Raw genomic sequence first — 20,554 nt, forward strand, 5'->3', positions numbered from 1 at the left:
GACTCCATCAAAGTTTTCCCTGCACCAGTCCAAGATTTGTTTTAAGCGTGTCCTGTGCTGCCCGCCTGCCTGGCTTTCACCGATCAGCGCGGAGTAAGTGGCAAAGAGGACTCCTTCTGAGGTAGCTGTGTCACCGTATTTAATCTGCACAAAGAGGAAGAACAAGAGCACACACGCTCACGAAGCGTGTCCCCAGTATGTCACCCCCATCCTTTGCCCAGAGTCGATGGTGCCGACTGTGCTGCTCCCGCCTCCACGGACAAAACCCAGTTGAGAGCAGACAAAAGGCTGCTGGTAGCTGACGCCTTTAGCTCTTCTATCTGGCACCGAGACACGGTGCTGACAGGGACTGTAACTGTCTGGCTAAGGGCCACGAGCCAATGTGTCAGCACATCTGGCTGCATGCAGGGAAACGTGGAGACCACGCTAGGACTGCAATCTCCTGGCCAACTGAACTCGCTTCACTTTTTTTTCAGCAACGGTTTAGAGCGTTTAATTGTTTTGAATCCTCCCATCTGAATTACTTCCAGAAAATAATTTTCTCTTTGAGCAGGTGAGATCGTTGCCTATCCTACTGTCATGGGTCCCACCTCTAACAAAGAAAAGGTAGGGGAAAAACCCATGGTCCCAATTTGAAGAAAGTTCCATTTAAAGCCATTTTGGTCTGAAAACAAACATCCCTTTCAGCCTCTTAATGGAGTGCATTCAGAGGTGTCGAGCACATGTGGTTTCCATCGACTTCGCAAGAGCTGGTGGTTCAATACCATTAAAAACCAGAGGAGTGTTTCCGTGAACTGGCCAGCGCCGTGGCAGACACAGGCCTGGGGAAGGGATGACAGCACAGGCTACGAAGAACCCTGTGAAGAGCCGCTAAGCCACTGCGGGTCGTTTCTTTTGAGAAATACTCCACCCTCACCACGGAGTAACCAGGGGAGTCTCGGATTCGCCCAGTGGGGGAGATGCCCACGAGCTCAGCCACGGCACCGCGTGCGTCCGCGCGAGCTCCCTGATCGTCTGCTCCGAAAAGGGGCCCTGTGAAACCAGCGCTGGGACACGTCAGCCCAGGCCAGCAGAGCACGGGCACGTCTGATGGGAGCTGCTCCCGCTGCGGGGCTCTCCAGGGGTGCCAAAAAGGTTCAAGTCCTTGCCTGGAGATGCTTCTCAGTCCCTGCAGGAAACAGCTCCGTGCTCCCAGCGCAGCTCTGCAGAGCGTGTAAAAATAGCCCGAGGCCAGAGTGGGAAGAGCAGGCGGCGAGAAGGGAACAGCGAGCAGCTTGCTGTCTGCTGCTGCCTGTGCCACCAGCCCCACGGAGGCAGGAGCGACTGGTGCTTCACACGCTGAGGCGGATCGAAGCGCTACCGTAGGCCGATTTCGCAGAGCGCGGTTACAGCTTCCCTCCCTACCTTATTCAAAGCGTGCACAGGAATGTGGGAGGCTTCAATGTCCTTCAGGTCCCTCTCAGCATCATACTTGAGATCGTTGGAGACGCTGAACCTGCAAAGCAAGACGTGGGTCTGGTTATCTCCCCGGGAGGGAGTCAGGGCTTGCGCGGTGATTAACAGCTCTGACTAAAGCAACGGCAGGTGTGCAAAAAAACTGTCGCTTTTCCAACTGCCCACACGCCTCCGCGCCAGAGCCCCCAGCAGACCCAGTCTGCCACTTAGGACAAGCGGTGTGGACTCCGCGGTAAAGCCCCACGCTCCAGGGCCTTGAGTCTGCACCCGGCAAGTCCACAAATATCCCTCTGTGGACTTCAAAGAGCGGGCACAGGCCTGACGCTGCCCTCCAAGTAGCACATAATCTGCTATTTCACAGTGACTCATTCTCCATCGCTGCTGCAGGGGAAATATTCCCATTTCACAGACAGCAAACAGGCACAAAGAGGTGGAAACGACTTACCCAAGGCCACAGCATGAGTCAACTATAAAGCCAACATCAGCACTAAGGAATTCCTTACTCCCAGATCCAAACTAACTCCAAGGTCTTACGGGAAAAGAGAAAAAAAAAACCAAAACAACTTACCACAGAGCTTTTTTCCTCCCTTTAAGGTAATTTTCAAAGATGATGCCCGCAACTGTCCTGCCCTTTCCAACTCCGGCCCCATCCCCGATGAGGAACCCAGCTCGCTGCCCGTTGGGTAATAAAACTTCATGTTGCTGCAAAATCAAGAACAGAACTGGACATTAACCTCGATTTGCCTTTGCTAACAGCTTTGATGTGAGTTTCTAAGAGCACCACTGAACCCCTCCACATATCCCATTGACGCAAGTGCATTTCCCGCTCAAATAAACGACAGCAGGAACAGTCATGGCCAAGCTCACAAGTGGCAGCTCACGGAAAAAGCCCCCAGGCCCCCAAAATGCAAAGCGCTCCCCTCTGCAACAGAAGTCAAGGGTTCTTGCCTCTTCGGGAAGCAGAGCCCACAGAAGGCCCCGGCTCCAAATAATCCTTTCAAAACGCTTTTAAAACGCCACATGCCAAAGCTGCCCAAGCTTCACCCCCATATTACAGGTTATTTTAAACCACACTTGAACATCTGTGCATACAAAAGGCAGCTTCCTCCTAGTGTAAGACATGCGAGTGGGAGCCACGTACCTGGCAGGCGTAGGTGATGGCTTCCAGCTGTAGTGCAGAGAGAGACCCTTTGTCGGCAACGGAGCGCGGCAGAGCCAGGCTGTAGGTGATGTCGGGCGGGGGGACGCTGGACAGAGTGCTCGTCTCAACCACGAGGTCAGGGTGGTGCTTCCCAATCTTGGCTAAACAACGACACAGAAAACAGACAACTCAGGAGCTTCCTCCCACGCAGCACCCCAGCGAGGCCTGCAGAGCTCCTCCTGACGCTGCTCCGCAGCAGAAGAGACAAGCCCGACCCCTGCTCTCCACTCTCTTCTTTCATTGAAGTTTCAGATCGTCAGAAACAAGCCATGGCTCCCCCAAAAGGGAGCAGCAGAAAGGTGTTGTGTTAAATGAGTGTAGCACCAACAAAGGATGGGTACCCTGGTAAAGTTCTTCTAGGAAATCACACGCTTGGGATGTGCCAGGGCAAACACCACGTGCTGCTTGCAGGAAAATAAGGGAGCAGCTCATTAGGCTGGTCCAGAGTGGAGTTAACAGAACGTCCCTACTCACGCGATGGCCAGACACTCACACTTTGAAGGGATATATTCTGCATAGGTCTCCGTTTGCCCCAACTCCTCTGTTTCTTCCTCCTCACCTTCATCCTCCTCCTCTGCAGGAGCCTGAGACTGAGAAGAAACACAACACTGACCAAATGTTCTCACTGAACTACGGACACACGCAGTGCTACACCCTGCCAGAAACATTTAAACCAGCCCAACACAAATTCACAAACTCTTCAGATACAATTAATCTCATTTACAGACTACAGCACCACAAGGAAAACCATCTGCGAGAGCCCACCCCAGGGGCCCAGCAAGTGCTTTAAGAGCTACTTTCAACGCCTAGTCCCCACCAAATTAGGGAAAGCTGTTGACATCAGTTTTCAGATGGGCTGTGGGCTAACTCTGCCCAGCCGTGCTCTGATCTGGCCCTGGGTAAGGGACCTAGACCAGCTTTAAACTCAGCGTGGTTCTCGGCAGCACAAAGCAAAGTCATGAAAGCCCAAATCGTTCTTGAACAAAGTGAGGTTCCGCCAAGGGAAATACAAAACACTTCTGGGAACGGGCAGCGGCTCGTATCTGTCTGATTTCCCTGTCTCACTCCCTGCAAAGGGGAACTGCTCCCCTCCACACCGCGACGGTACCACGCTGAGTGCCGGGGTCCGGTCCTGCTGAAAGTGACCATCGTCCTCACCTGGTAGCTTATGAGGAGCGGGGTGTTGGGGACAGCAGGAACGGGGTCACTCGAGCTGTTCAAGCCAGTGAACGATCTGCTGGGAGAGAACAGCTGGAACAGAAAGGGTGCAGGTGAGAGAACAGTCTTAACCCTCAGCCCTCCAACCCCGACAAGTACGAAAATACGACAGCAGGAAAGATACTTGTGCTCTGCACTCACATCTCACACTCTGATGTTGTCAGTGGACTCTAACACTTGCTGTTTGTGAATGAAAAGCCCTGGGCAGTAATTTTGGGAACTAATAAATCTTGCAAATGCCGTACACGCCTTTGTCAACATACACACGGGGAATAACTGACCAAGGTAAATACATTTTTGCAAGAAGCGTGACCATTTAGTGTGTGTGCCCACGCGTGACGAAAGGCTGCAGGGACACGTGTGCCCCCACGCCTGCGGGACGGGCGTCTTCCTGCCATAGCTGTAAGAACTATATTCATCCCAAAATGCCACGTTTTGCCTGGAAACACAAGATCTCTGGCATACGCCCACCCCACCCCCCTCCCATCAGCGCTAACAGACGACCCGTGCAAACGGTGCCACGGGAACAGCCCGCAGGCCCTGGCAGGGCCTGACTGAGGTTTGCGATGGGAACGCTGGCCTTGCTCTGCACTGCAGCCGTTCCGTTAGTCGCTGCTTCCCCGTTTGCTTCCCCGGGGGCCCTGTACAAAACCACTCGGCCGCTCCCGACAGGCCAGGTCCTCGCCCAAAGGAGCCGCGCGGGTTCTCATTGCAGGATCACGTGTTTTGTTCTGAACTGGTGAGTCCAGCTGAGAGCTCTGGGCTGGATTTGCTGATGGAAGAGAAACGGCATCACTTTGGGGACCAGAAGGGGAGACGAGTTCAGCTGAGGAGACCCAAACAGGGGCAACGGGAAAGACTGAACAAAACTGCAACCAAAAGGCCTCGCTGGGAAAGGAGGGAGCATTAAATCAGAACACCGACACTTTACATCTTCTTACAAACTGCCCTTGAGGCAAGCGTTTACTTAACGGTTTTGCCGGTTTTAACGTTAAAACCACTGTTCAAAGGAATTACCTACCTGCCCCAGAAGCCAACCCGAGCTGTCCCCAGGTTACGGACCCTGCGCCCGACACCAGCTCCGCCCGCGCGCTCCCAGCTGCCCCCAGGCTCCGCTCAGCGCTGCAGAGCCCAGGACGCTGCTGGGCCCCCCCACGGCCGAGACCAGCGTGAGGCCCCGGAGCTCAAACTGCATGAGACCCGCCCCAGGTCAGCGACCCCCCCCCCAGGAACGGGCCAGCCACGTCTCTCCAGGCACCAGCTCCTCCGTGGGAGGGAACAGTGGCTTTGCACCATCCAGCCCGCTGCCCCACAGCCAGCCAGGAGAGCCCCCAGGACACTTCTCGCTGGGCAGGCACAATCGAGGAGATCCTTTGTCTGCCCCCACGCAAACAAAATCACACTGGAATTTCCCGACAGCGAGCAAGGTCAAGCCAGCAGCTCACGGCATCCAAAGCAATCAGCGAGTCCAGAAGCAGCACTGCTTCAAGTTCATAGCCTGTCAAGAGTGCCAGACTTACAAAGAGACCCACACTCCACCAGCAGAAGTGAAAGATGGGAAGTTCTTAAGCATAAACACTCCGATTATTTCCTTTTTTTTAGATTTAAAAAAAAGAAGAAAGAAAAAAACACCCTCCATTACTGGAAGCCTGAGTCAGAATTACCAGAAGGAAGCTGGACGGAAGAGCTATTTTCAGTGCCAACAAATCTGGAGAGCAGGTGAAACATCTCCACCTACAAATCTGAGCTCAGTATGAGAGTTTCTTCCTAGGCAAAAGAAAGGCCCAGACCTGCTGGAATGGCAGGACTGGCTTCTCGCAGTTCCAGCTGCAGGGAGCTAATGCAGGTCTGGTTTTGCATCATGCAATCCTCAGAGTACAAATCCCTGCTGTCCCACTTCAGCAGCGGGGCTCCGGCAGGCAGCGTTTCACCTCAGCTGTCGCACAGGAGGCGACAGACACCTTGGTTGGCCGGAGCACTGAAAAACTTCCAACGTAGCCGAGAATACGCTGTGAGGGCCAGTCCAGGGGGGACCAGGAGCTACAGCGGGTGACACATCATCCTGCCCCAGACTGAACTTGTCCAATTCCTTCCTTTCTCTACTCTCACTCACCTCCCAGTTTGATTTTCTCCTTCCTCTGTGCCACACGGCTAAAAGCATCAACAGAGGAGGCGCACGCAGCACGCACGAGAACACTGGGGTGTAAGCAGGAGAGACTCGTCCAGTAAAGCTGCTGACAATTGCACAATCCAAGACTTGGCCTCACTCCGTTTTTACCTTTTTGCGTTATTCTCCGTTTTGCCCCATCTTGCCGTGACTTCCATGGGAAAAGAAACAGTCACATCTGGCTGACAAGCCAACTCTGCATAAATTCATTCCCTATGTACTGAGCTAGGAGAAGGGTGTTCACATTTTCAAAGTGCTGTGAATGAGTTAGAGAAAACTACATCAGCAGCTCACAAAAATTCTAGCTACGGGCTTCAGAGGCAGGGCTTTGCCTCCCGAATCTTAAAAACACTGTGAACTCGTGAGATGGTTGTGAGAAAACACAATGGATTACATGAACTATTTTTAAAAGGTATTTCACAACTTCATTACAAATGAAACAAGTGTGTTTTGTCTGCTAGCTCCTGCAAATATTTCACAGTGTAGTAGCTCTTGCCTCCGTGCCTGCTCCTGAAATGATAAACAAGCCAACACGTCATATACGGCTCCTTTCTTGACGGGTAACAGCCCTCCCCAGGTGGGCACACGAAGGCAGCTCTGCCTCCAGCCACCTCCTCTTCAGTCACAAACGCTCCACCCAAAGCTTCAGCACGGGGCACGTGAGATCAAGAGCTTCCCAGCGAGCCTGGACGGTTCCGCACGGCGCAGTCCCACGGGGCTGCCTCTCTCCAGTTTCGCTCTCTCCCCCTTTCTGAACACCCATTTCCCCAGTGCTGGCAGCAGCTGATGGAAGGAAGGGGGAAAGCCAAAACAGGGGTAGAGGCTTTTTCACACCCCGTCTTCAAACTGCTACATGACAGAAGATGGTTTGTTGGTTGGTTGGGTTTTTTTAAGGAGGACAAGGTAGAGGCTGTTCCTGTACCTGGGATCTGCCCGCGGGTCTCACGCAGGATCCTCCGTCACTCGTGAAGCTGTTCAGATATTGCTGTTCCTGCTCCGCCTGAATCTCTGAGACTGACATTCTGGAAGAACTCCAGCGCTGACAGAGCCGTGCGAGGCTGCCCGTCGCTCCGGGGAAGGGCCGAGCACCCGGCCCCAGCTGCCTGCAGAGCGGGACTGCAGCTCCTGGGGTACAATCTGGGTTTGTACTGCAGCTTAGTAACGGCTCTGGCTACTCAAAAGCCCAAATTCCCACAATTTTATGGAAAATCACGGTGGTGTAATGATGTGGGGAGGGACAGGGAGAGATTATCTAAGTTGCTTGTGTATTGGTGCAGGATATCAGCAAAGCCTCCGTCCTGCACTGAATGTTACGGTGAGGAACCTCTTCTCGGGCACTGCCTTGAGATTTTGCAACAGATCACTCGTTTGCCTCCTTTAACAACCACAAAAAACCCGTATTTGAAATTCAGGTAATAAAACAGTTGCCAGTCATGACTCAATCTGACAATCTATTTACCCAGTGTCCTGCGAGTTACCACCTCCCACGCCAAAATGAAACTGAAATCTCCTGACTAGGATGTACCTAACTGACAGTTCATCAGGAAATGTCAACCTCAGTAACAAAAAAACCAAACAACCCACACCAGAAAAAGCAACCCAAACACCCCCCCATCCACCTCTGTATTCAGAAAGCGCAGATAAGACAACATTTAACATAGCTAGATATTCCTTTCAAAAGGAAGTCATTTATAAATGGAATTCCAAGGAGTTCATGGGCCTTATCTGAAGCGAAATGCTCTGCAGGGCGAGGGAGGACGTGACGCTCCACACACCCCAGCGCCGGCGGCTCCGCTGCGGGCACACGAGGTGGTCTCACACTCACTCGATGCGCATTTGTTTCTCACTTGCATTCTTTATGCTGGATTTAGAACAGCTTTTCCCAGTAGGTTTTTTGCCGTACACCCCACAGATACAAAACTACAAACTTCTTTAGGCATCAAGTATTCTGACCGGGGTTCACATGTTTAGAAACAGGACACCACAGAACTATTTCTGTAGCGATTTAAGGCCACTACATAAAAACCCACTAACAACTGGAGACTAGGAGTAATAAAGCACATGCCTTCTCTGTCTTGGAGGATGTATCTGTTTTCTAGCTTTTTTTAATCATCCAGTTTACAAGGCTGTGATGTTTTCAGCCACTTCTTTGGCTCAAATAGCTCAGTGCTCTTCCTGCTGTCTCCACTTCAAGTTCAAACTGGTCCGAAGCTACTGGACTGTGTGGCCTGCCTGGGGCCTGCCTGGGGCCTGCCCGTGCCCCCCTTGCTGCCAGCGCAGCGGCGTGGCCCTTGATCTCCAACACGTTTATCCGCGGGAAGAAGGGCAGGGATACTCTCTGCCTCCAATCACAGCCGCGCTGAGGGCCGAGGCGACGCTGCGAAGGTCTGTACAGGTGACCAGATCTCAGGGATTTCAGCGAGAGCTCAGGGCTCTGCACGAATGGCCTGAGATCTCCCAGGAAGCCTAAAGCAGACAGGAGCTGTGATGCCCCAAGCGCCAGGCCAGGCCCCTCACCACCAACTCGCTCCTCCAACGTCCAGCTGCCCCCGAGCCCCGCAGCAGCAGTTCAAAGCGCAGCTGCTGCCCAACCTCTTCCTCCCAAGCTGTGACAAACAGCAGCTTTCTTCACGGCAATACAGTCAGACACACCACTAACTGCAAAACGCAGCCTCTAAACACAACAGAACCTCAAAATACAACAGTGACTAAAGCTCAGGCATGCCAGACTGCCTTCTGGCATCTGGCAAACATTCCCCTTGAATGTTTTTCCCCCACAGTCTTCATAAGAGGATGACCTACAAAGGGAATGTGCTGCTGGGCATTTGCTGTGAGAGCTGAGATCCAGTGGATGTGTGTGATATCGGCTCCACCAACAGCCAAAGCCGGTGGCTACGTAGTGCCTGATACTGGGTTGTGCAATAGTGAGTAATCGGGCCCAACAGATGAGGGGAAACAGATGGCAGAAGGCTGGTAAAAACGCACAGAACCACGTGTTGCCGTGGGACTGCCAGGAGATCACATGCCCAGGAAAACTCAGAGATGTAAAAGCTTGCAGGGACTTGGACTCGCAAAGTAAACACAAATGGTTAGTCTTAAGTTGAGACAGAGCTTGTTTTTTAGTCATTGTTACCAAAATATTTGCCATGGAGAATAAACAAATGGTGGCTGCTGGTGCTGGGGACAGTTAATGACCTCTACCACCGTGTTCCTCCTGGAGTTCATCTCCTCAGCACCCCTGAGCGCCCTGTCACAGGCCACCTGCTGAATGCTTCAGGGATGCCTCTTCCTGGGGAGGCACCCACCCGCCACAGCTGTCAGAAGAGCAGCTCTGCGAGAGCACCCGCATCCCTCTGGGCTGTGCGGATTCTCTCCTGCTTCCAGGAGACTAAAGGACGCGTAATCCCTTCACCCCCTCCCTCCTCAAGTGAAGCTAGCGTTAGCAAAATAATCGCATACTGCAACTTCACCCCTGTGGGGAATTCTTAATTCCTTGGTGAAAACACCACAGGATGAAGCCCGAGGTATTTATTGTCTGATGGGGAGGATGGAAGAGGAGCAGCCCGTACCTCTATTTGGTTCTGCTGCGGCGTGTTTACATCCCATAGTGTTGGCACGTGGTTCAGACTATCGGCAGGCAAGAAGTCCTTCGGATCCGCTATGTCAGAGAGGGAATCCGCAGGGGACGAGAAGAGGGAGTTGTTGTTGGAGAGCTCATCGAGGTATGAAGAATCCTGAAAGGGACAAATGACCACAGTCAGGGGAGGGAGGATGAGAAGACCAGAGAGCTCCCTTCTCACACCTACTCACCCAGGAAGTTTTAATTTCTTGCTATTAAACAAGCAGCTCCGTTACTTCATGCTCCACAAAACTTAGAAATTAACTTGTAAATGAGAACACGCTTTAAGCAGCTGTTTTAAAAATCTCAGTTTCTTGAAAAAGTAGGAAAACCACTGACTGGACAGAAGCGCCGGTTCACGCTCAGGACTAACTCGACTGTGCGCATCTCTACGGACAGAGGAGTGGAAGAAAGAGGAGAATTCCACAAGACTTCAGTCACCTCAACTTTCTATTTGATTAAAAAGATCATTGAGGTGTACAAAGTCTTCAGCCTAAGGCCCAAAGCGCTCAGGTATTTCATTCATGCGCAGAAGCCCACAGAGTACCAGCTACACCTGATAACGACACAGCTGTTTAATTGCAATTTGTACCACAGCAATACCTGGAGGCTTCGGAAAAAATTAGTCTCCTTATGACAGGTTCTGTATAAACGAGGCTGCCAGAGGCAGGGGGGAGGGAGCGCTAGTGTCATCTGGATTTGCATCTAGATAAATCCTGACAAATCTACCAATCTTTTTCCCAAGGGCATGCTGCAGTCCGGACAAGAAGAGAATGTGCTTCAGTGACGAGAATCAGGCTCTGCCCTTGCTCTTTTTCTGGTGCCTGTGCTGAGACGGCTTAAAACTGTTTTATTTTGTGCCAACCCAGTGATGATGTTGGTTTGAGTCACACGGACTCTAGCTCAGAAAGAGCCTTCAATCCCCTCCCTACCATCAATTCCTTCTCTGGTTTTTCAAATTTCAGGTGCCAAGAACCAAAAGCCGAAAAGCGCTCCTTACTCTCCCACCTCAGCTCTGGCACAGATCACTGCACCTTCCCTGACTCCACTGCATCCCCTCAGCTCTCCTTCCACACCAAATACTGCTTTCAAACTTTTTCAAAGCAGAACTTTGCTGTTTATTGACGAGCAATGTACCCCCAAGCACCAAGCTCCGGCGCAGAGCTCCTGCTGGAGATGAGCCTCTGGCCCGGGGGGTCGGCAGACAGACCAACGGGTCTTTCTTGGTGCCCCGCAGGGCTCTGCCAACGCAAATCAGTTTTGTGGTTCTTGACGAGGGTCGGGTTTGGCAGCACAGAGGCAGCTCAAGCTCTCCGCTAGGCCAGATAACCAAATGAGTGCGATAATACCACAGCACGGCTGCCAGGAGAGCCACAGTGTCTGATATAAGGAGAAATCACTGTTCATTTCCAGTTAAGGGCCCATTTCCTACTACAAGGCAGAAAGGCAGCCAAAGATTTTTAAAAGTCACTTAGCCCTGCCTGACATAAAATCACGAACAGCTGAGCCGGCTTGCGCTATTCCTAAGGGCTTCAGGCCAAGAGCTGGGTCAGACTCCCCCCGATTGCTATCAGAAGTTACAGGTTTGCAGTGTTTAAAACCATCGGGACACGGTCCCTTCACCTTCCCCCCAGCTACGCCTCGTCTGGCACCCGAGAAGAGTCTCCAGGCCAAAGCCAAGGTGCAGGCGCTGGCCGCCGGGCAGGGGCACCGATGAAGCGAAGGCGAGCGGTAACGGAGATCGCAGGCGCGACGTGTGAAGTTCGTACTCTCCAACACCAACTGGGGGGGACCCAAAGGCCTAACGAGAAAGGGCTGTTTGTTAGGCTGGGCTCCCGGGGCGGCCCTGTCTGCAGGACACCCTCCTGCCAGCACCGGGTACTGGTGCTGATGTGTGAGGCCGCTGCAGACGGGCAGCGTTTCCTGTGCAGCTCTGACTCTTGATACTTCTGTGGCTATTTTAGGATTACCCAGAAACCAAGGCTTTTCAGAGACTCAAGCTGGCACCTAGATTTATCATCTCGGAACTAAGTGATCTCTGGAACTGTGACTCTGTTTCACACTTGAGAAAGTAGGAAAACACTCGGGTAAATGTGGCCTTTCATGGCCAGAGCAAGTGCCTCGTGCACCCTGCAGCACCCTGCCCGCCTGCCTGCCACAGCCTCAAGCTCCCGACCTGGAGCCCTGTACGGGCAGTCTATGGGGATTCAAGCTAAGACTGTTCATGCTGCTGAGATTTTTTTCCCATTAACTCCCACCTCCCAAGATCTGTAGCCTCTCTCAACCTTCCAGTCCTCTGCAGAGACACTTACTGGTCACCTCAAACCACTGTGCTGCTGCAACAAGCCATCATCTGGTCCTCCCCACCCTTCTGCCTCTTCCTCCGGACTCACGATCCCAAGAACAAGCACTGCAGGAGTTCAACAGCCTCTGCACTGTCACCATGATCCACGCTCCAGTGCCACCACACCTCTTCAGATCCAACTAGGACATGGGTAAAGCGGAGAGCAGGGACATCTGGGCTCGCTGTAGCTTAGGAAGAGAGTTTAACAAGCACCTAATACTACTCTTCCTGTATTACACCTGTTATAAAACACTTTAGATCCATTTTGTAGCAGCTCTTCTGGCCACTCCCAGAAAGGAGGGAGAGAGAGATGGACAGGCAGATGGACTGCTCCTTCACACGTCCGCGCCGGTACCGGAGACACTGGCCTTACGCGGCAGCCAAATCACTCGAAGCAGCTGGAACCTCCACTTGGTGTGTCTGACAGTCCAGATACTGCACAGACTGATATCAAGAGGCTCCCAAGAACTGCTTTGAAGACGTTACTTTCAAAGCCCAGCACTAGAAACAACAACTATTATCTTCTTCAAGCACCCACCACAACGTGGTGACACAAAGAGCTCCTGAGGTGGACCTGGATCTACAACTCTCCCACCTGAAATCCGTGACGGTACGAGGGCTTTGCCCACGCGCCGTGAGCGACGGCTGGTTAAGTGGCCAGTCCCGAGAGCCAGACTTGCTGCTTGTCACAGGCGCCTGGGGAGCTGCTGAACACAAACCCGAAACCAGCACATCTGGGGCCTGGCCACCTCGCAAGGGTCACCCGGTGTTCCACAGGCAGAGGCTCGCTCCCAACAAGCCCTCAGAGCTCAGCCCGCACAAGGAGGTGCAGGAACTAGTTCCTAGTCACAACAAGCAAGAGGAGACATCAGCATCCTTGATTTTAAATCTACAAGATGAAAGGCATTTATCCTAGTCTGCATGCCGAGAGGAGAAGCACGTTTTTCCTCTCTCAGGGACAGGCGGGCCTGGGAGATACCACGCTACAGACAAGGGCGAGCTAAAGCAAAAGGCTGGAGTTGCGAGGCAAACCCAGCTTTGTTTAGCTGGTTTTATTTTTTTCTTTTCATTCTGAAAAGCTTTGTTACACAGATCCATTTCAGCATTTAGCTGAGCGCATTTCACTTGAGGGTTTCACCACCCAAGGACAGAGGCAGCAGCATCCCAAGGAGTCGGATGGTCTCCGATCCCCACCCAGTCTCAGCGCTGAGCTACGGGGAGGCACTTCTGCGCAGTCTTACTCATCTGCGATGCCACTGACAGACGTCGGTTCAGGAGGAAACGTCTGCAAACACGTGGGCACGGCAGCGAGGAGGCTGCAGAGCCGACTGGAGCGGCCGTTGCACACCAGGGTCCCCAGGACAGGAAAGGGCCGGGCGGGACTGAAAGCACTAACACAACCTGAGACACCCCGGCAAGCGCCGCCGCCTCCCCGAGCCCGGCCCCACCACCGCTCCCTCTGCTCGGGGCACCGGACTGAGATGGGGAAGAGGAAACCAGCCTCCAAGTCAGAGGGAGGATAATATTAGTTCTGGAAATGACTTCAGTGATCCCGTCCTCTCGCAGCATTACGAGGCATTAGTCACAGACTTTCAGAGTCTCCCATCTGTTTTACCTCATTACATTATCCAAAGAGCACTAAAGGTAGTAACGTGCTCGATCCCCACCTGAGGAGCTCAGGGCACCCCCGTACCTCAGCCTGGCTCACACAAACCCAGTGTGATTGTGTACTGCGAGGCCCTACTGATAACTGCAACCTGGGCCATTATAAGCCATGCCGTGGCTAATTACCCCGCTGGTTTATACGGAGCAAACAGGGGCAGCTACCTTATTCTCCTCAAGGGAAGGGAGGGCAGATCACCACCTAAACCACCAGCTCGTGGAATAACCGAGGGCGCAAAGGGCACCTTTCCTCAACGGGGTAAAGCGGCCGCCAGACCCACGGGTGCTCTGACACCGCTTACAGCTGATCCCGGCCAGAAGAGACCCTCAGCCAAAAGGTGCCGAGCCCCGACACACCGACAGAACCTGAAAACAAGATGATGATGTCAGGGGTAGAAGAGATGGGCCAAGAACCCCTGAAGAGTGAGGAGGTTCCAGGTGCAGCAAGCGCCAGGAAGGGGCGAGGAGCTGAGCTGGGGGGCTGCGACACCAGCGCCCAGAGCTGGGAAGTGCCGCTTCTGCTTTTGGAGCAGCCTGACGTGCTTTCACTGAAATCGCTCCGGGGCAGCACCTGCCTGAGGCTCAGGATTTGAAGTGAGTTATTTTGTCCCTGGTTAAGAATGATTAATAAGAATTTTAAATTTTTCTCATTGGAAGTAAGAGGTTTTTACAGTAATAGCACTTTTTTATGTTTCACTGGAAGTCCAACTTCTGCAGCAGATGGCACTTACCCACAAGGCAGGATCTTTATTTCAAACACTATTCTGCAACCATTCTTTACATAAATCTTATTTCTGGAATTAGGCTATTTGTTTGGGGGGGGGTTGGTTGGGTTTTTCAGATGGTTTTTCTTCCCCCCTCCAATTTAGCAGAGCCTGCAACCAAAACCCGGACAGCACACTGCAGATCAGCCCTGGGGGGAGAATCTCACGGCAGGGGCTGGCAGACCTGCTCGGCCTCTGTCTCTTCAGCCCGTTAAACCTCCTCACACCAGCGAACACCTGGGCCAAGCACCACCTCGAAGATCTCAACCCCGAGCGCTGCAGCTCAGAGCAGGGACCCTTCCCAGCTTCTCCCGTTGCAGGATGGACACAGAGACCTTGAAGTCTGCTGTGGAAACACGGTTCAGAACTAAGTGCCCGAGTCAGAGACGAGGTTTATAGAAGCCCGCTACAAAATGGCAAAAGGGCGATTCCCTCACAACAGGGTGACCACTTAATGGAGAGTTTTACGAGGGGTCAAGAGCCAGCCGACGCAGAGGCTACGCACAGCTGACAGCTGTGGGTCTCGCCACGTGTTCTGGTTTTACACTGAAGTTGATCAACATCCGTCTACTAGAACAAGAGAAAGGGGATCACAAATCTTTGTCTGGTCTTTGTATCAGAAGACGCTCTAGTGAGTAACTCGAGAAATCAGTGATAACCATTTGCCAGACTTCTAAACTGTGAGTGCAAATCCTAGACTGGTTTGGGTTGGAAGGGACCTTAAAGCCCACCCAGTGCCACCCCCTGCCCCGGGCAGGGACACCTTCCACTAGCCCAGGTTGCCCAAAGCCCCGTCCAACCTGGCCTTGAACCCTTCCAGGGAGGGGGCAGCCACAACCTCCCCTGGCAGCCTGTTCTAGTGCCTCACCACCCTCACTGTGAGAAGTTTCTTCCTTGTATCTAGTCCAAATCTACGCTCTTTTAGTTTAAAGCCATCACCCCTTGTCCCGTCACAACAGATCCTGCTAAAAAGTCTGTCCCCATCTTTCTTATAAGTCCCCTTCAAGCATTAAAAGGGCACAATCAGGTCTCCCTGGAGCCTGCTCTTCTCCAGCTGAACACCCCCAGCTCTCTCAGCTTGTCCTCACAGGGGGGGTGCTTCAGCCCCCCACCATCCTCAGGGCTCCTCCGGCCCCGCCCGAGCAGCTCCGTGTCTTTCCTGTGCTGAGGACCCCAGAGCTGGAGGCAGCCCTGCAGGGGGGGTCTCACCAGAGCGGAGAATGAATCGCCAGTCGATGCTACTACAGTATTTCTATCATGATTCCACAACAGAAAAGTTATCAAACCCAAGGATTAACTCCCTGGAAAAGATCAGAAAAAAAACAAGGTAAAACAACCCAAACCCTTAACCTCTTTCTCCCAGTCACTAGAAACAGCTCAGTTCCTTTAGTCAAAACAAAGTCTTTGTTAAAAATAATGAAAGAACAGGTGAAGACTAAATAGAGAAGGAGTATGCATCCTAAAAATATTTTTGGCCGTCAAACCATCAAATATAAATGGTTTATTTGCTCACAATCCAGACACAGAGGAAACAAACACTCCTGCACAGCAACTATCCATTACTCCGCTACATAGCACAGAGTTGATAGGGTTTAAAAAAAAAATACAAACCCAAAGTGTATCTATACACACAGATATACACAACAACAAAGCTACACTGCCAGGCAAAGATTTGGCATCTCAAAAATCACAGATTAAACAAATTATGTTTCAGGAAAGACAGAATCAAGAGTTAACAGCTGCAATGTAAGCAGTCGATCACTAAACAAAAATCTTTTAGCTGCCAAAACCCAAAGTCTTTCTAAATATGAGGCAATAAACTCGCAGTCTTAAGGGTTCAGTGCTCTGCCTGACAAGCGTTTTCCTTGCTGTTCTGCACCCAGCATCTGGTTTAAAAATAAAACTCCTGAAAGCCATTACAACTACATAAACACACCGATCAATTCTCCACACAGCTCCTTTTCCTCCAAGTTCCACAGTTAGTGACCACGTTGTAACCGACAGGAACAGTCTCCCCAAGTAACGCACGTTCCAGCAAAACACAAACCCCCTTTGAGCAGAGTCTCTGCTCCCGCTGCCTCGCGCCGGGAGTCGTCGCCCCTAAACCTCTGCTGCCACTGCAAAAACTGCGGGGGGGACACAAGCAGCTGGAGCTGGCTACCCTCGCAAAGAAAACACACGAGGAATTCCAAGGAGGAGGAAAAAAGAAAAACCAGGCATTACCTTGTAGAGAGATGGGAACTTTAGCCAGAACTGCATTTGGGACATTTTAAAACAGCATTCAGTTTGCTGTCGGCAGAGCAGGACGCGGGTGAAGCAGTAAGGTGAGATTTTTCAGAATATAATGGAGAAAGGTCTTCATTCATGACCGCGACAGCAGCAACCCCCAGGAAGAGAGCTCATCAAGGGTTTTTAAAAATTAACATGCAGAAGACAGGAGTGAAAATGGAGGAAAAAAGGACAGCCATACAGCGCGTCTGTCCTGAGCCCCTGGAAATTTGCATATAGTGTTTAGTCACGAAGGAGAGTGCTCTTACTTCCTCTAAGTACGGGGGCTGACTTTCAGGAAATGATGCCTGCTTGGTAAGTCAGTGAAATTACTGGCAATGCGATGAGAATTACTGTATGTGGTGTAATTCAACCACAGATACACTGTAAACAAAGCTGTGCTCCGCGCGCCGCGGCCAGACCCGGGCCACGAGAGGTGCAGGCAGGAGCCCGGCTGCCCTTGGCTCGGCCACCAAAGCAAACCCCAGCGGCTGCCCCACGGCCAGCCCTGCGCTGGGGCTGGGAGCTCCCGCCCTCCTGAGCTCAGGGGCTCAGATCAAGTGATCAAAGCGAGAAAGGTTATGAGAAGTATTCACAACTTGTGTGTGTGTCCCCCCCCAAGAGCCCTGTGCTTTCTTTTGTCTTCAGTATCTGCCCCACCCCAAATACTGCAATTAGAAAATAAAAAGGAGTAGCCATTTTAACTTTTTTTATCATTGTTATTTCTTAGTGTCCAGGAACACCGCCTTCTCCTTCCAAGGCCTTCCCTTTCAATTTTAACAGTTTTGATAACAGAAATAAGCAAAATTTCTGGTGGGGAAGAGAAAAAGGCACTAAAAAGGGGCATCTGAAAGGCATTGGGTCATGGTGAACTTAAGGAAGGTCTGCTCCAGCACAGCCCGGGGCTGAGGGAGAAGTGAATTCGCCAGAGCACCCACTGCCCTGCAGAAAAACCACAAGAATGTCTCTGCTTTAGGTGCAAGAGGCTCCCGTTCGCTTTTCCCTCGCAGAGCCGGGGGCAGCGCCGGTGCCGCGCTCTGGCTGCGGGGCGAGTCCCCCCCAGGTCCCCAGGCAGAGCCCGCGGGCTGCTCCGGCCCCAAGCCGGGCTGGTCACTGCACCGCTCCGCGGCTGGGAGGAGGGCAGGGAGAGGGGCTGCACCCGCCAGAGCGCCAGCGCGACGCTGAGGACACGGAGAGGAGCGATCTCTGGGGTCCTGCTCCGAGGCTTTCCACGCAGCCGTGGCACGGCCGCTCCCGGCTGTTCCGCTGTCGCTGCTGAGGCGAGTGCTCCTGGGGCCTCGTGCCGAGAACTGCTGGAAAATCCCACGTCACGGCGCTTCTCAAAAACAAAACGTTGGAGCGACAGAAGACAGCAAAGCCCCTACCAGGCCTGCGAGGGATGAGAGCAGAAAACGAGGTGCTCTCCAACCCCCCTGAGACCCAGGGGAGACGAACCAGAGGGGGTAGTTGTGCTCTACCACATCGGATGAGGAGGGAGGACCAACCCCTGCAAGCGAGACGCGCTGGGTCCTGGGGCTGGAAAACCACCGGCAGGATGTAAACCTGCGAGGGGCTCATGTCCCTGGGCAGCTGGGTACGTGGCACCACCACTGCAGCGCACCTCTGCGGGCATTAACACGTTAATAGCCCTTAATAATGAGGATCCACGTTCCATCGTGCAAACCCACAGCCCAGAAGAGTTTTTTCAATGAGAAAATGGGAAAGAAAAATGCCTTTCCCCAGGCAGCCAGGCTGCAGCAGGGCCGCTGGTGCCCGGTCAGGGAGAGCGAGGGAAGGGCAGGCAGTGGCCCTCGCCCGGGAGTGGGAGCATCGCTGGGGGCCCCTCCTGTTCCTCGAGCACATGTCGCCTCCCGGGGAAGGCTGCGAGCGGCAGAGACACGAGCGCTGCTACAGAACCCACGGTGAAAACGAAGCGTTTGGTTTCTGTGGGCAGCTGGTTTGGGGTGGAGAAAGACAGAAGGTTTTCACTGCTGCTTTTATCTGAATTTGATTGCAATTAAATAGCTGGTAGTGCCCTGGAGCTTGGGATAGGTGCTTTAATGATACATTTGAAGCAAAGAGACCAAATACATTTTTGAAATGTCTTAATTAGTGACTTACTGGTGACTGCCTTGCTGTGTGACCTTGATTAAACCAACAACTCTTGCCCAAGACTACCAGGGTCTTGGTATTTATGCCTCATCTAAGAAGCAGGTGGTTTATTTCCTCTTCCTTTTCTGTTAGTGGACAAATGGGGCAAAATGTAGGCAACAAAACTGGGCTGCCAAAAGGAAGCAGGATGAATGACATTGTTATAGATAACCAGGACTGCTAAATGGATTTTGCAAGACCACAGTAATACAATCACAGAAGATAAGATAACCCACTGAGAAACCACCACCTGGAATTTTAACCACCTGTCTAGGGCAGAAGGCATGCCACAGCATTTCTGCTCTCCACAATTAATTCATGAACACGCGTGCTGACAGACAGGGGCAGGAAAGCAGAACTATTCCAGCATTCACATTAACTTGACTTACCGTCTTCCAGGAAAAGCTGAAGTGCACCACCCAGTTAGTTACTTTGCTGGGTAACCTTCAGGGCGTCCTCTCCCACCCCCTCCTCACTGACCTACAGGACAGATTCCTGAACGCGCTGAGGGTCTCCTGACAGCACGTGCTGATTTGAGGAAAGCGCAGACACAAACCAGACTAACACACCTGCACAGGAGACTCGGCAGCTCATCGCCTCGCGCAACTGCAGAGCTCGGGACTAAACCCCCCGAAATACTGAGCTGCCAAAAGACGGGGTTTTCAGACGTGGCCAAGGACGCTCCAGGCTCAGTGTCCTGACCTGGGGAGACACTTGTGAAAAAAGCCACCAAGCCCCCAAATGTCCCTGCAAGCCAAGCTGCCGGGTCCCGTCCCACACAGACGGGCAGCCGCACGCGCGGGGACACCCGAGCAGTGGCTGGGATCAGCTGCGCAGCAACGCCTCTTGGAAAGCAAGTCCAGGAGTAGCTAAAGGGTGGAAGAACTCTGAATATCTGCCCGCTGCTGTTTATCCTAACAGGGCTGGGCTTCTTCAGAGGGATGAAAGATGGGAGAGTACTGCACAGAGCGTGCCTTGCTTTTCCTGTTCCCAGGACACGACTGGTTTCACCCAGGCGGGCGCAAGGCTCAGCTCTGCAGTTCGGCTGGTTTGAGACCCCGGAGCCGTTTCTGCGCGCACGGAGCAGCCTCGGCTCGAGCCTCAAAAGGGAGCGAGAGGAAGCAAGGTGCACAGTGAGCGACTGCACCGTGAGGCTTTGACAAGCCGAGACCACAAATGGTTTCTTTTTAAAACAGACTCTAAGAACAAGGATAACAAAGCAGCTGGTAGGTATTTTATAACCCGAGCTGAAAGTCAGTGTGTGAGGGGGGCGTTCGGATCAGCGAGCCCCGCCAGCACGTGGCTCCCTTGAGGACTGGAAATCTGGAAAGCGATTGCTGCACGTTCGGGAATGGGGAGAGGACCAGGAGAGAGCCTGCTACTGAGCAATCGCAGAGGGGAACTCCCGGGCTGGTGCTCCTCCTTAAATAAGGAGAAACCAGGAAAACTCACCAAGCATAAAGGAAAGCCAGAGGGTAAACTCTTGCAGGTGATCCTGAAAGCTGGAGGAAGCCCGTGTGTGGCAGCAGGCAGCGAGACGCTGCGACTGGGGGAACAACAAACACATGAGGCCAGGGAAAGAAAAATGACTGAAGGTGCTCGAGCTGGAGACAAGCTCTCGCGGCGACTGCTGCGGGGGAACCGCTGGCGCTCCGAGCGCGGGACACGCAGTGAGCGCCGGCAGAACTGGAGACAGGGAAACTCA

At 52.7% G+C, this 20,554-nt stretch overlaps 1 protein-coding gene across 3 annotated transcripts in view; it reads right to left on the bottom strand.

Annotated features, from left to right (window-relative positions):
• SBNO2 (strawberry notch homolog 2) overlaps positions 1-20,554 on the bottom strand; it is a 65,472-nt gene that overhangs the window by 15,931 nt on the left and 28,987 nt on the right. For 2 of the 3 annotated variants that reach the window (XM_074808529.1, XM_074808531.1), the window contains 7 exons: positions 9,611-9,775; positions 3,815-3,907; positions 3,150-3,246; positions 2,597-2,757; positions 2,024-2,157; positions 1,405-1,495; positions 1-144 (listed from right to left, as the gene is read on the bottom strand). In XM_074808529.1, the coding sequence (XP_074664630.1) occupies positions 1-144; positions 1,405-1,495; positions 2,024-2,157; positions 2,597-2,757; positions 3,150-3,246; positions 3,815-3,907; positions 9,611-9,775 (885 nt within the window). Of the gene's footprint in view, positions 145-1,404; positions 1,496-2,023; positions 2,158-2,596; positions 2,758-3,149; positions 3,247-3,814; positions 3,908-9,610; positions 9,776-16,653; positions 17,031-20,554 lie in introns of those variants that run through there. The other variant, XM_074808530.1, reaches the window with a different exon arrangement.

This window comes from Strix aluco, chromosome 29 (assembly GCF_031877795.1).
Source record: "Strix aluco isolate bStrAlu1 chromosome 29, bStrAlu1.hap1, whole genome shotgun sequence".
Classification (NCBI taxonomy): domain Eukaryota; kingdom Metazoa; phylum Chordata; class Aves; order Strigiformes; family Strigidae; genus Strix; species Strix aluco.